A 14,547-nucleotide genomic window follows, 5' to 3' on the forward strand; every position below is an offset into this window, starting at 1 on the left:
CAAGCGACATCGCCATCTCCTCCGCCACGCGCCACCGCCATTGTCGGACTCCGATCGCACGCGCCGGCGCGTGAGGCTGTCTCCGGCGGCTTTTTCCGATGAAACTCTCCAGTTCTGCTCGTCGGCTCTCCTCCATTCCTTCTGTGCATATGATGTATTTTTCCGGTGAAAATTTTACAGATTGTTGTTTTGCCCTTCTTTGGACATGTTGGTGAAGTTTTAAGGCTTTTTGGGTTTGTTGCCAACTTCTTTCCGGGGTTTTTTGGTATAACTGTATTTGGTATACCATATTTATTCCCTAGGGTTTTCAAGTTTGGTACATTTTGTTTATTTCCGGAAGTCTCTTTTGTTATTCACTTATCCTATAAGGGGTTATAAACAACAATCATATGTGGTGCTCTCGGTATTCATACTTCACTCTTTGGGTGTATTTGTCATTACTTTGGTGCTCTTGTTGAGAGGCTGGAGTGTGGTGGGAAAGGGCAACCTGGAAGAGGGCTACCCGCTGCTTGATAAGGTTCAAAGGAAACCGAGAAGAGTCCGGAGTGAAAGTTATCCAGAGTGAAGCCGTCCATTCATCCGGTGCCGGTCTAGCGGGGGGGGGGGGGGGGGAGCGACCTAGAAAAGGGCTACCTTGGTACTTGATAAGGTCTGGAGTGAAGCCATCCAAAGGGGAAAAGGGCTACCTAGTGCCGAGAAGAGTCCGGAGTGTGAGCCATCTAGAGTAAGCTGCCGCGCACGTCGGCTTCTCAAGGGAGTGCTTGTGTTGCTGTGAGGGTGTTCGTGTTAATCGCCCCTGGTGCCTTCATTCCCAAGGATTGTGTATAGCATTGTCCCTTCGAAGCCATCTAGCACTGTTATTCTCTAGTTGCTTTGATCTTCATTTGTAATGTAGAGTGTCCAAGCTTGGAACTTCTAGATGTTCCAGCTTGAGGGAGAGTGTTGAAAACTCAATAGATAGGTTTATCTATAGGGTTGTGTCTGTTTATGAATAGGTGTAAGTTATGAGTAGTTATTTACAGTTATGTATTTGTGTATGTTTATGTATTCTGTTTCTGTATTAGAAACAGAGAGAATACTAATATAATTTCAGTCTTATATACATTTCCTAGTCCTTGATTCTTCATATTGCTTCCACCTAACTGGCGGTTGGTATTATTCTCCACCCGCCAAGCCATTCCATCTTTCAAATTCAACAAGTAGTACCCTGAGCTACTCACTAGTGATTGCTTATATACTTTAGATGGAAACAAAAAACTAATCAACACAATCTTGAATGTGGTTTTCAAGTTTTAGTTAGCTATGCTTGACTTGAAGTTAGCTCAAAAAATAATTAAGCCCCCGTGGTTTTTTTTTTTTTTTTTTTTTTTTTTTTTTTTTTTTGTTTTTGACATGCTCCTTCATACTTAGCTCGTATTGAATCAGTCCCGTGGACAGCTTAACTATGAACTTGAAGCATTGCATGTTCATCAAATGGAAAATTTTCCATTTTTCTGGAAAAGTAGAAAACAGAAAAGGAAATCAGAGTTTGTGTTCACTTTGAAATTTGGAGAATCAAAATTAAGGGGAAGTGGAAACACAAAGTGGGACGTTTTTACATTGTAAACAGGCCCCTAGTAATTTCATGAGTTCTTGGCATCTAAATGTTTATTCTTTATTTCAGGATATACTTCGTCTACTCACTTTGTGGTTTAACCATGGTGCTACATCAGAGGTTCAAATGGCATTACAAAAGGGATTTACACACGTTAATATCAACACATGGTTGGTTGTATTGCCTCAGATAATTGCACGGATTCATTCAAACAATCATGCTGTCAGAGAGCTGATACAATCATTACTAGTACGAATTGGGCAGAGCCACCCACAGGTTGTCATTCTTTGTTAATCATTATTTTCTTACGCTATGAGTTCTTTGGATCTTTGTGTTTAGCTCCCAAGAAATTTTACCTTTCCATATATATATATATATATATATGTATATATATATATTTATATTTATATTTATATTTATATATTTGAATTTTATGCAGGCTCTGATGTATCCTCTTCTTGTGGCTTGCAAATCAATTAGTAACTTGCGTAGAGCTGCAGCGCAAGAAGTTGTTGATAAAGTTAGGCAGCACAGTGGTGTACTGGTTGATCAGGTGAAGCCTTGAGAAAGTGATTCTTAATTGCTCACTCCTTCCCCTTTTAATTTTCTATAGTTCTTTTTCAGGATGTCCATAGGCCATAAACTCTACAAGATTTAATGCTAAATGCCTTTTGAATTATTATTAATGGTGTAGTATGTTTAACGTGTGTAGTTCCCTTGGAGCAGTCATTATATTCCCTTGAGCAGTCATAGGATTTAATAAGTTTGCTCAAGATGGCTATATATGTATGGGGGATTTCATTTGTGTATGTCTCGACTTATCAATGCAATTCTTCTTTCAACAATGTCTAAGCTTCCCATAGTAAACATCTCATTAAAAGTGAAAATAAGGATATCTATTTTAGTAATCTAGCTAAAGTGGTAGGTGTATGATTGGACTTTGGTTGATCTGTGTGCTTGGTTGAAGTGGCCAATATAACTGGGATGGATGGAGTATTTACTATAATTATTTATTCCCCATTAATTTTGGATTTTTGTTTGCATTTTAAAGGCACAACTTGTCTCGAAGGAACTCATTAGGGTTGCCATATTATGGCATGAAATGTGGCATGAGGCATTAGAAGAAGCAAGCCGTTTGTATTTTGGTGAACACAACATTGAAGGAATGCTGAAGGTTTTAGAGCCATTGCATGAATTGCTTGAGGAAGGGGCAATGGGGAACAATACCACCATAAAGGAAAAAGCATTCATTCAGGTTAGTCCTTAATTAAATACATGTCATGTGTTCATTATGTTGCTATTGGTTTTGATGATATTTGTTAGTTGTTTGTTTTCACTAGTCTATTAAGAATTTAAATTAAGCTTTGTTAGATAACTAGTAGTCCCTCTGTTTCTAGTTTTGCTTTCTCGAGGGTAAGCACCACTTGATTTTGACCAATGCTTTAATCATATTTTCTAAGAACTTTGACTTGTGATCTCGTGACATGTGGTACTTAATGTGTAGTTTCTTAATATGTAATTTTTGTTTTTAAAATTTAAACTTGAGAGTATCAAAACTCAAGTCAAAATTTAGTCAAATTAACCAAGAAAGCAGTAAATGAGGCAATTAAATTAGGATGGAGTATTATATTCTAGTGTAGTTGTGACTTGTGACCAGCACAATCAGTTTGATTATTTAGCAGTTAACTGATCTCATTTGAGTTGCAGGCATACCGTCATGAACTATTAGAGGCATATGAATGCTGCATGAAGTATAGGAGAACTGGAAATGATGCTGGACTTACTCAGGTAAAATTTGGCTGCCTGGTTTTTATTTTTTATTTTCAACTAGAGTCAATACTTTTCTAAACTGTAAGTAGTGTAAATGCCTAGAAATTTCTTAATGTATGTACACTTCAATGCGAAACATTCTATGTGCTTTGGAGTCCAGGTGTAAATTATTGCATTAATTCAATCATGTTTTTCACCAGGCATGGGATCTCTACTATCATGTCTTTAGACGGATAGATAAGCAGCTTCAGGCACTGACAACCCTGGATTTGCAGGCAAGAAGCATTTTTACTATAAGTCTATAATTGTTATTGCTTACACCTAGTGCTTAGCCCAAACTTGATGTTTTTCTTTTGTTTATTATACCAGTCTGTCTCTCCAGAACTGCTAGAGTGCAGAAATTTGGAGCTGGCTGTTCCTGGAACTTACCGAGCCGGTAAGAAGAACTTGTTCGTATCCTTGGAGAATGTTCTGAAGTAGTGGGCATTCTGTTTTAGCACTTCACCATCATATTTACTTTTCTTTTCCCTTCAGATTCACCTGTGGTAACAATTAACAAGTTTGAACCCCAACTTGTTGTAATCACATCCAAGCAACGGCCTCGCAAATTAACAATCCATGGGAGTGATGGGGAGGATTATGCTTTTTTGTTAAAGGGGCATGAAGATTTACGCCAAGATGAACGGGTCATGCAGGTCATTGCTCTAATTGTTCTGAAATGTGCACAATGATGCGACTTATGTTTTTCTCTGAACATAGTAAGACTTAGCTCTTTTTACATCCTCAAGTAGCAAAAATATTCTAACATCATGTCCATCTGCATCAGCTTTTTGGTCTTGTCAATACACTGCTGGAAAATTCTAGAAAAACTTCAGAGAAAGATCTCTCTATTCAGCGATATGATGTCATTCCATTATCCCCAAATAGTGGATTGATTGGATGGGTTCCTAATTGTGACACTTTGCACCATCTAATTCGAGAATATAGAGATGCGCGAAAGGTTTGTGTAGATTTGCTTTAAATTCTTTCTCCACTTCGTTGGTCTCTTAGGAAAGAATATTTCTGTTGAAAACTAAATAGATAGGTTTATTTATAGGGTTGTGTCTGTTTATGAATAAGTGTAAGTTATGGGTAGTTATTTACAGTTATGTACTTATGTCTTTGTGTATATATATGTACTGTGTTTCTGTATTAGAAACAGAGAATACCAATATAATTTCAGTTTTATACACATTTCCTAGTCCTTGATTCTTCACATTGCTTCCGCCTAACTGGCGGGTGGTGTTATTCTCCACCCGCCAGGCCATTCCATCTTCCAAATTCAACAATTTCTATCTAATTTTTGTTCTTTGTGGTTTGTAGATCACCCTAAATCAAGAGCACAAGCTGATGTTGGGGTTTGCTCCAGATTATGATCATTTGCCACTTCTTTCTAAGGTGGAAGTGTTTGAGTATGCTCTGCAAAATACGGAAGGGAATGACCTATCCAGAGTAGGCATCCTTGACATTTGTGTTTTTTTTTTTTTTTTTTTTTTTTTTTTTTGTATTTATTTATTTATTTATTGTAATTTGATAAGTAACTGTTGTTGACATTTAAAGTACAGCTTTTCCATATGAATGTACATTTATGATTTGGTTTGTAAAGATTTTTTGTTTTTATCTTAACAGGTACTTTGGTTAAAGAGTCGCACTTCTGAGGTCTGGTTGGACAGGAGGACAAACTATACTAGGAGTTTGGCTGTCATGAGTATGGTAGGTGGTATTTTCTTATTTTGTTTTGAAACTTGTTCATTGACTTGGTATCTTTGGCAGTTGCAATTTGAATGATTAACCGTGACTTATTTATTTGAATTCATCCAGGTTGGTTACTTACTTGGTTTAGGTGATCGACATCCTAGTAACCTCATGTTGCATCGATACAGGTATTTCAATTGCCTTCAATGATGTGGTTATAGCAAAAGTTTCAACATATTCACAGTTATGTGTTTTGCAGTGGAAAAATACTGCATATTGACTTTGGAGATTGCTTTGAAGCTTCAATGAATCGGGAGAAGTTCCCTGAGAAGGTAGGTATTTCACCAGGAATGTTTTTACTGTACATGGAAGTAAAAGCATCTCTTAATTATAAATCTAAATCTAAATATTTTGCAGGTACCTTTTCGCCTCACTAGAATGCTTGTTAAGGCAATGGAAGTCAGTGGTATTGAAGGAAACTTCCGTTCCACTTGTGAAAATGTAATGCAAGTTCTTCGGACAAATAAAGACAGTGTCATGGCTATGATGGAGGTAGGGTATTTGTTCTTTCTTCCATAATTAAATTAATTTGTGATTTGGTTCTGTGTATTGAACGGTATAGAGATCATCCTATATTTCCGGGAAGATTGGCTAAGCCAACTCCTACTAGGATTAGGACTGAGGTTTCTATTATTCAACATGGCTCTTTTTGACATGGGTATGTGATGATCTGTGAAAAGCAGCTTTGTATGAAATTACTTGATACTTGGTATATTGGGAAAAGTAAAAGGTTAGTAGTGTTTAAGGTTTAATTTAGGAAAGTGGATGGTATTTAGGATCAGACTAAAAAAGAATAAGACAGGTAAAATGGAATGTAGTGTATATCTGTAGTTTCTGTTCTTAGGAGTGAAGAGAGCACATTTAGTCTGTTGAATAAGAACTTGATTTTCTACGTCTCTGTTTCAGGCCTTTGTTCATGATCCATTAATAAATTGGCGTCTTTTCAACTTCAATGAAGTTCCTCAAATGCCCACACTGATGAGTGCACATGCCCCTGCTGCTGTGAATAGTGAGGAATCTGCTTCAAAGGAACTACTTCAACCTCAAAGAGGTGTTAGGGAGAAAGAATTGCTTCAGGTGTTACTCTGAATCATACAGTTTTGTTTGTAACACTAGTTCTCGGCTCATGGTTTGGTTTAATTGTTCCGATTCTTATTAATTGCAGGCTGTGAATCAGCTTGGCGATGCCAATGAAGTTCTGAATGAACGTGCTGTAGCTGTAATGGCTCGAATGAGTAATAAACTCACTGGGCGTGACTTCTCTACATCTCCTGCACCAATGAGCTCTGCACAACATGCTTTAGACCATAGTACCTTGATTTCTGGGGAAACTCGTGAACCTGATCATGGTTTATCTGTCAAATTACAAGTACAGAAGCTCATTCTGCAAGCATCCTCACATGAAAACTTGTGCCAGAATTATGTTGGGTATGATTCCTTGATCCCTGCACTCTGACAAATATAATTGGAAATTTCAATGCTTTAAATATAAGATTACTAAAAATTTATTTTCAAAGTTTTTAGAACTTGATAAATTGAGCCATAGTCGTCATTACAAGTATAATATGGATGTAAAGTACTGTAGATTGCAATGAAGTTAGATGTTGGAAATGCCTCTAGTCATCTAATCATGGTTACCTTGTGCTTTTACTGCAGGTGGTGTCCATTTTGGTGAGCCGGAGATACTGCCTCTGCCTGTGTGTGTATTTTTGTAAATAAATACCCTGGAGCCTTTGCACTAGTTTTCAAAACTTATTTCCTGTACAGAAATTTAATCTTTATGTTCTAAATGGCTGGTTATAGTAACTTGCAGGTTGAAATTTGTTGTATATAGTCAACTCTCTTAGCACTTTCAAGAATAATGGAAAAATATCACTGCTCCTAAGTGCCCTCTCTCTCTCTCTCAAGTTTGCAGATCTGTGTAAGTCTGTTAGACAGATCTGCCGAACAAGTTTACTGATAGCAAGTAGAGGTTTGTATACTTGTCGACTACAGTATATTACAGCATCCTGGAATGGTGAAATACCCTGGAGCTTTTATTGGGGCTTTTTTTCTTAGTTTTTATAATTTAGTTGGGGCTTTTATTCTTAGTTTTTTTGTGGGTCCTATCATTTCATTCATCATCCACTATCTCACTCAATTACAAAAATTCTTCTTCTCATTAGTTTGATGTTCTTTTTCTCAGTTTTTGTGGATTCACCATTTTATTATTTTATATTTTAATTATTTCTTTATTTATTATGTATTTAAATTAGGGATAAGGGTCAAATAGACCCTCCAATTATATACTAAAGTGCAATTAGCCCCTCAAACTAAAAAAATCTTCAATTGAACTCTTAAACTTGTTAAAAGTGTGCAATTATCATTCTTCAATTAAACTCTTAAACTTGTTAAAAGTGTGCAATTATCATTTTTAACAAGTTATCAAAAAGTAACTAATTAATTTTGCTTGTTTGGCATCTACATGGCATTTTATTTAAATATTAAAAAAAAAACTTAAAAGAATTAGTTGTCGGAGCTATCGGAATAGTCCGTTTTGACCATGCCGGAATCGTCCATTCGACCCTATCAGAATCGTCAGTTTGACGTTGCTGGATTCGTTCGTTTGAGCAGAGAAGGTCGTTGACTTCTCTTCTCCGTTCACTCAGAAGCTTACTGGCTTCTCCATGTACGTAGAAGAGAAGCCATGACTTCTCTGTTTGGAAAGTCATGGCTTCTACGTCTAAATCTAGATGGAGAAGCTCACTGGTTTCTTCATGTACGGAGAAGAGAAGCCATGGCTTTTCCATTTGGGAAGCCATGGCTTCTCCTCCGTTTGAGAAGCCATCGAGCTTCTCTGGCCAAATTTGGACGGAGAAGGTTGCTAGCTTCTCCATGAACGGAGCTTCTTTTCGTTCATGGAGAACTGGAGAAGCCAAGGCTTCTGATCTAGTCCATGGCGGCAGGCTGGGCAAGCTGCCAGCCTGCCATGGCATTGTTTGTTTGTTTTTTGTTTTTTTTTTTTTTTTTTTTTTTTTTTTTTTTTTTAAATAAATATAATTAATTTACTTTTTAAAAAATAATTTTAAAATTATGAATTGACGTGCCATCTTATGTGGCTGGTGACTTGAAGGTAACATGTTATTATAAGTCAAATAGGCTAATTGTACTATTTTAACAAGTTAAAGAATTTAATTGAAGGTTTTTTTTTTTTTTTTTTTTTTTTTTTTTTTTTTTTTTTTAATTCAAGGGGCTAATTGCACTTTGGTATATAGTTGGAGGGTTTATTTGACCCTTATCTCTTTAAATTATAAATTTATAATTGTAATGAAAATTAATTAAAATAAACATACCTACATTTAATTAAAATGATAATTATAAACATTTAAATTAATTTTCGTTGTTGCTCATTTATTTTAATAATTGTTTTAAATTTTAATTTTAATTAAACCATTCAAAATTTAATTAAAAAAAATTGCATATTTGAATTTTGTGAAAACTTTAAAACAAAAATAGTAAAACAATAAAAAATAAACCATCTATCTCTATCTACATCTACATACAATATACAATTCTAATAAGAGCCAATAATGTTAGGCCCTTAACATGAATAAAAAAATGTCGATAGTATTGTTTTTAAAATGAATGGTTCATATTATTTTGATTTTAGTATTTTTTTAATGATTTTTCTTATTTACCCTCTAGTATATTATTTTATTTTATTAAATAACCTAAATTCCGTTAGTATAAACTTTAGTAACAGAATATTTCGTTAATTATTTATTATTTTTAATTTACTTATTAATTTCTATAACAAAGGTCTTAGGTTCGAACTCCATCCCAATTAGAGTTGACATAATTGTTAAACATATACTACGGATATGTTAAAATGTATTAAAAATATATATATATATAATATAAAATTTAACATAAACTTTGGTCAAATAATTAGTCCAACTAAATACATAACATTCAAAGTTAAGCATCAAATATTATAAATCAAGAACTTTAAAAAATCATTTGATTTTTATGCATTAAAAAAAAAAATTTAGATTAAGTTTAATTTTTTTTTTTCCGTTTAATTAATCTTCTTTTGATATTTAGATCAGAACAAAATTTAATATTTCAATTATAGTTTTGCATTATTGGTATGATTTAGGTCGTTATGGTATTAATATTTTTGTATGTATTTTTAAAATGGTACAATTGTACATTACTTTACAAATATTACAATATTATTTTTTTTATCGGACAAAATTGTTCTTACATCATTGTCAGACCTACGCCACCTAACTAAAAAGTTGTTGATCATGATAAATACAATTACACCTGGACTCTAAAGAATTGACAATGTTGACATCCCACTGGCTCCAATTGAACAAGTTTACACATCATCAGAATTTTATCGATGCATGAAAACTTCTAAAGAAAGTTGTAAGTTAATTTTTACTATATCATTATTACAATATCTATTGTAACTATTTATTTTGAATTATTTATTATCATCATCTATTGACAGAAATTGTAACAATTGTCATTTGACAAACTCTCAAAACAATTTGTCTCAACTAGGGGTGTAAACGAGCCGAGCCGAGCCCGAACCTGGGTAGGCTCATGCTCGTGCTTGTTAATGATAGCACTGCTCGAGCTCGAACTCGAGCTCGTTCGAGCTCGTGAACTGATGCTCGAGCTCGAGCTCGGCAATTGTCGAGCTGCTCGAGCTCGAGTTCGAACTTGAATTCGAGCCTGAACTCGAGCTCGAGTTTAGGTTTGAATTTGAGCTCAATTTTGATCTCGAATTTGACTTGTTTGATTTAAAATTTAAACTAATTTGTTTTATGACTTTTATCCATACATAATTATTAAAGTATTTTAATTTCCCTCCCCTAATTATTATTTTTATATACTAAATATAATATAATTATATTATATATTATATAATATATAATATATTATAAGGCTCGCGAGCGGCTCATCGAGCCGCGAGCCTATAATACCTAAGCTTGGCTCGTGCTCGTTTAATTCACGAGCTGCTCGAGCTCGAACCGAACTCGATTTTGACTGAGTTCGAGCCGAGCGTTGACCGAACCGCTCATGAGCGACTCGCGAGCGGCTCGGCTCATTTACATCCCTAGTCTCAACAACGAATGTAAATTGAAAAAATCAACGATTTGACTATTGTTGATGAAAAGTATGTACGCCACTTTATTACTCTTATTAAATTAAATAAATTAGTAGCTACAAAAAAAAAATACATATGCATTTAATTAATTTAGAAGTAGCTAGATGTCTATAATGCCTTTATTTAAAAAAATTATTCATTATAAAAGATTTAAAAAGAGATATAATTTCTTTAGTTATATTATCTTTATTTTCTACCATTCAAATATTCATTACCTTCAAATTTATTAATTTTGTTGTGAATTTAATAATAATAACAATGTATATAATATGTAAGAACAACAGAATGAAGAGGAGAAGAGAGATGGACTTTGTATAAATTCATTCGTGTATTTTACAGGGAGAATGGGGATTACATTTATAGGATTGAAGGGAGATTAAATAAATATATCTTTTACAAGATAAGGACAACAATGTAAGCTAGGCAGAATGGCTTGTCACTTGCTCATCCTTGAAACTTGTAGAACTTTTTGGAATCTGTAGTCTAGCTGATTGAGGAGGAAAAAGAGCATGCATTCATGCTCTTTCTCCAGCATCATCTTTAACTTGGACATTCACATTTCCTTTTAGTTCATAACACTCCCCCTTGGATGTCCAAAAGATGAATATTTCATTGCCTCATTAAAACCCTTACCAAAGAAAAATTCAATGAGAAAAACTTTTGGTTAAGGGGAAAAAAGTACAATAATATGCTCCTCCTGATAACGATAAGACTAAAGAAGTGTGTTATATTCCATCTCCTCACTTCTATTCCATCTCTCATAAGGTATCATTTCTCCAATTAGACAATACATATTGTATTGTCTTCATACTCATGCCTCGTTAAAAACCTTGCTAGAAAAATCCTGTGGGAAAAACCTAGTCGAGGGAAAAAGATCGAGTACATGGTATATGTTCAATTATGTGTTACACTGGTTGCCTCATTAAAAACCTTAGGCTAAAAAAACCCAGTGGAAAAAAAACTTAGCTAAAGGAAAAAGAGTACAACTATAACCCCAACATAAACTTCAGGGCAGAATATTCATGATCATTATACCCCCCCTGAAGATAGCATTCTTCAAATCCCTTATAAACTTCGAAAATGTAGAGATGGATTTTGTGAACAAACATGTTCAACTATCAATGGGGTGAATATATTTTATAATGATCTCGTGACTCTTTTAGAGCTCACATGGGTATAATATTGACATCTTTATGTCTAACCAAAAAAAATTCATAAATACCCATTTCTCATTGGTGCAACACAATCTTTATTGTCCCCTTATAGAACAATGTGGGAAAGATATAATACAATCAGTTTTGGTACTTGGCATTCATGAGGATAATATTAGCCAGTACCCAAGTAGCCCATTATAATTGGCTTATTTAAATAGCCAACCAAAATCATATTTTGACTAACTGGTGTATAAATTCCATTTTAAGGAAATACTCGATCTTCAAGTCGAGATAATGCTTATTTTTTCAAGCTTTTCATTTCAATATCCCCATCTTTAGACATGAGCTAACATCATTAAGCTTTTTATGTATTTCATTGATGTTCACATCATCAATATTTCAGGTCATATAAAGACCATAATACTTTTCATGTTGCGATTCTCGCATTTTTTTTTCATTTTGAGAACTTTCAAATCCATCCCGGATTTTCAAATATATCGTCCACTGACCCATTATCATTTGGTCATGACATTCATCATATTTTGTCCAATGATCCAAGTGGTCATGCCTTTTCTCAACTGCATATTTATGCACTGCCAATGATATTAATCAGCGGAACTTATTGTCATCCATTTTGGGAGAGTATATCATATCAATTATGGGCACCTTTGTAAACCATAAGCTCCAAGCCTTGCCTTTTATCCTATCATTATTCTTTTTCGTACCAACACCTATTCAATGGTGTGTACATAATTTAGAGAATAGCGAGCTGAGCTATGCCTTAATTGCTCTTTTATATATCAAAATTTCAAGGCACATTTTGTGCCAAGCTCTGGATCCAGATTGAGCAATTATTGAGGCAATTGCGTTGTTGACAACATTTTCACAATTTTCTCCCATATAGCCATATCCATAATAATTCATGGCAATTTTAAAATCAACCAGATTATAGTTATTTTTACCATATTCAGATCTGGTCGTTCCGCATCCCAGTATTATAATTATTTTGTGCACCACTTGGTATTTTGTCTTTTTAGACGAATGTCTCTTCAAGACATAATTAATCAACATAAATATATCAATAGATATATATTTGGCAGATAGCGTGTTCCCAATGACCATTTTTGTCATATATACTTTCATTTTGGGATAATTTTCAGGCTTTTCCTCGTCGTGTACTAGCATTTTCGATGGTAACTTTTACTTTTGAAGTTATAACCACCATAACAATTTTGACCACGACCAGGATTTTTACCACGATATCTTTCATGACCGTGACCACGGCTACAACCTTTTGTATTTTTATTATAATACGATACCTCATTCACTCTAGGGAATGGGATTGAACGAGTAGGACGTGTCTCGTGGTTTTTCAACAGTAGATCATTATTTTTTTTTTCAGCCATCATAAGACATGAAATCAATTGAGAGTATTTGATAAAACCTTTCTCTCTATGTTGCTGTTGTAACACAATATTTGATGCATGAAATTTTTCAAGCATATCCTCATTAGTAATAACAACAACTGAGAGCTAATTTTGAGCATAGTAAGATTATATTTGCTTACATTACAGTAAAATCATTGCCTTTGCTTGATATTAAAAATCTACTGAACCTTCAGTTTAGTCAATATAGTATGTGGATTTTTGAAGATCTTTTCATATCATGAAATTTCACGGTATTCAAATTTTCAAAATAATTTGGGCTCATATCTCCCCCTAATGCCGTGAAATGATCTTCATAAATTATGCAGTCAGCGTATCTATTGATCCTCATTTAATAGGCTCTAGGTATTTATAATTAACATGTATACCTACTTTCATTTGATAGCCTATAGATACACAATAATGATGTGATAAAAAATAGACTGCATATTTATAAAACAAAGATTTTGTGAAATGTTCAATTTTACCACGTACTAGATGTAAGGGGGTCATATTCAAGATATGCAAATATGTCAGATTTTGATAAAAATAGTAGTATATCAAATTAGATCTCCCAATATGTAATTTGGAGATTTTCATTTACACATGCTTCATAAAGGAGACTACTGTTTGACATATATATACTATGTTCAATAATAGTATTTCAAATCTGACTTATCAATATTTGGCCCAAAGTGAACCAATCGTCACATATAAATGTATATGCAATCATATAATGTATATGATCAAATTAACAAAGCATATACATAATTTAAGAGCACAAATTTGGCAAACCAAAGTGGAATCAAAGTCAGGCATATGCAATTCCACATTGACTCTTAAATTGCCAAAGTAGCTTTAATAACAAGTTAACAACTAAAGCAATTAAGGTGACTCTATGGTCATCAAAGATTATTTAATAATTTGCCGGTCATATTACCATGGCCAAACAATTTAGTTGGTAATGCATATACATTCTGATATGCATTATAATGCTACTCAAATAATCATATGGACATTAAACGCCAAATAAATTGTGAATTGTGAGATCTTTCATGATTTCTAAAATCCATTTTCTCAATTTATGAGAAATCATCATCATCTTTATCATCACATATCCAGGATGATTTAATCGGTGGTGCCAAATCTTAAAAATTATTCAAATCAGTAAACTTTTTAGTTTACAATAAGATTGACTTCAACTGCACTTATTTTTGTGCAACATAAACATGAGGAAAAACAGGGAATTTTCCATTACACATTTCTTCCCTGATATTGCCTTTTGAAGGAATTTTTGATTCCTTTATTTTATAGTCTCAACATGATATTCGTCACTACGAATACAAATTTCTATGAGACTTTGGAGAGAACAATGCATTTCAATTTTCAATGCATTATAAATTTTGTTCCTCCAGGCAATAATATATTGGCTCTACCGGAGCTCAATTATTTTTGTACTACCAAACTTTGTAGTAACAAATTTCTCATTCTTTTCAATGTGCATAAATAATTTACACATCGATTGTATGTGTGGTCACATTATCCACAACACATACATGTTTCTCATTTTTCTTGAATTCAATCAAGAGTGATGATGTATTCATTTGCTTCTTTCAAGCACATAGCCTTTAGGCATCACATGAAAAATCA

The 14,547-nt window shown here is 33.9% G+C and overlaps 1 protein-coding gene across 3 annotated transcripts in view; it reads left to right on the forward strand.

Annotated features, from left to right (window-relative positions):
• The window catches only part of LOC109178500 (serine/threonine-protein kinase TOR), a 33,944-nt gene extending 26,879 nt beyond the window's left edge, over positions 1–7,065 (forward strand). The window contains exons 43-58 of one of the 3 annotated variants that reach the window (XM_019328122.1): positions 1,664–1,870; positions 2,034–2,147; positions 2,646–2,849; positions 3,302–3,382; positions 3,565–3,639; positions 3,734–3,800; positions 3,899–4,059; positions 4,191–4,364; positions 4,727–4,855; positions 5,033–5,116; positions 5,225–5,286; positions 5,358–5,430; positions 5,516–5,650; positions 6,065–6,235; positions 6,324–6,586; positions 6,815–7,065. In XM_019328122.1, the coding sequence (XP_019183667.1) occupies positions 1,664–1,870; positions 2,034–2,147; positions 2,646–2,849; positions 3,302–3,382; positions 3,565–3,639; positions 3,734–3,800; positions 3,899–4,059; positions 4,191–4,364; positions 4,727–4,855; positions 5,033–5,116; positions 5,225–5,286; positions 5,358–5,430; positions 5,516–5,650; positions 6,065–6,235; positions 6,324–6,586; positions 6,815–6,833 (2,019 nt within the window). In that variant the 3' untranslated portion in view covers positions 6,834–7,065. Of the gene's footprint in view, positions 1–1,663; positions 1,871–2,033; positions 2,148–2,645; positions 2,850–3,301; positions 3,383–3,564; positions 3,640–3,733; positions 3,801–3,898; positions 4,060–4,190; positions 4,365–4,726; positions 4,856–5,032; positions 5,117–5,224; positions 5,287–5,357; positions 5,431–5,515; positions 5,651–6,064; positions 6,236–6,323; positions 6,587–6,814 lie in introns of those variants that run through there. The other 2 variants (XM_019328123.1, XM_019328124.1) reach the window with 2 other exon arrangements.
• Positions 7,066–14,547: the final 7,482 nt, after the last annotated feature.

This window comes from Ipomoea nil, unplaced genomic scaffold (assembly GCF_001879475.1).
Source record: "Ipomoea nil cultivar Tokyo-kokei standard unplaced genomic scaffold, Asagao_1.1 scaffold0848, whole genome shotgun sequence".
In the NCBI taxonomy this organism is placed as follows: Eukaryota; Viridiplantae; Streptophyta; class Magnoliopsida; order Solanales; family Convolvulaceae; genus Ipomoea; species Ipomoea nil.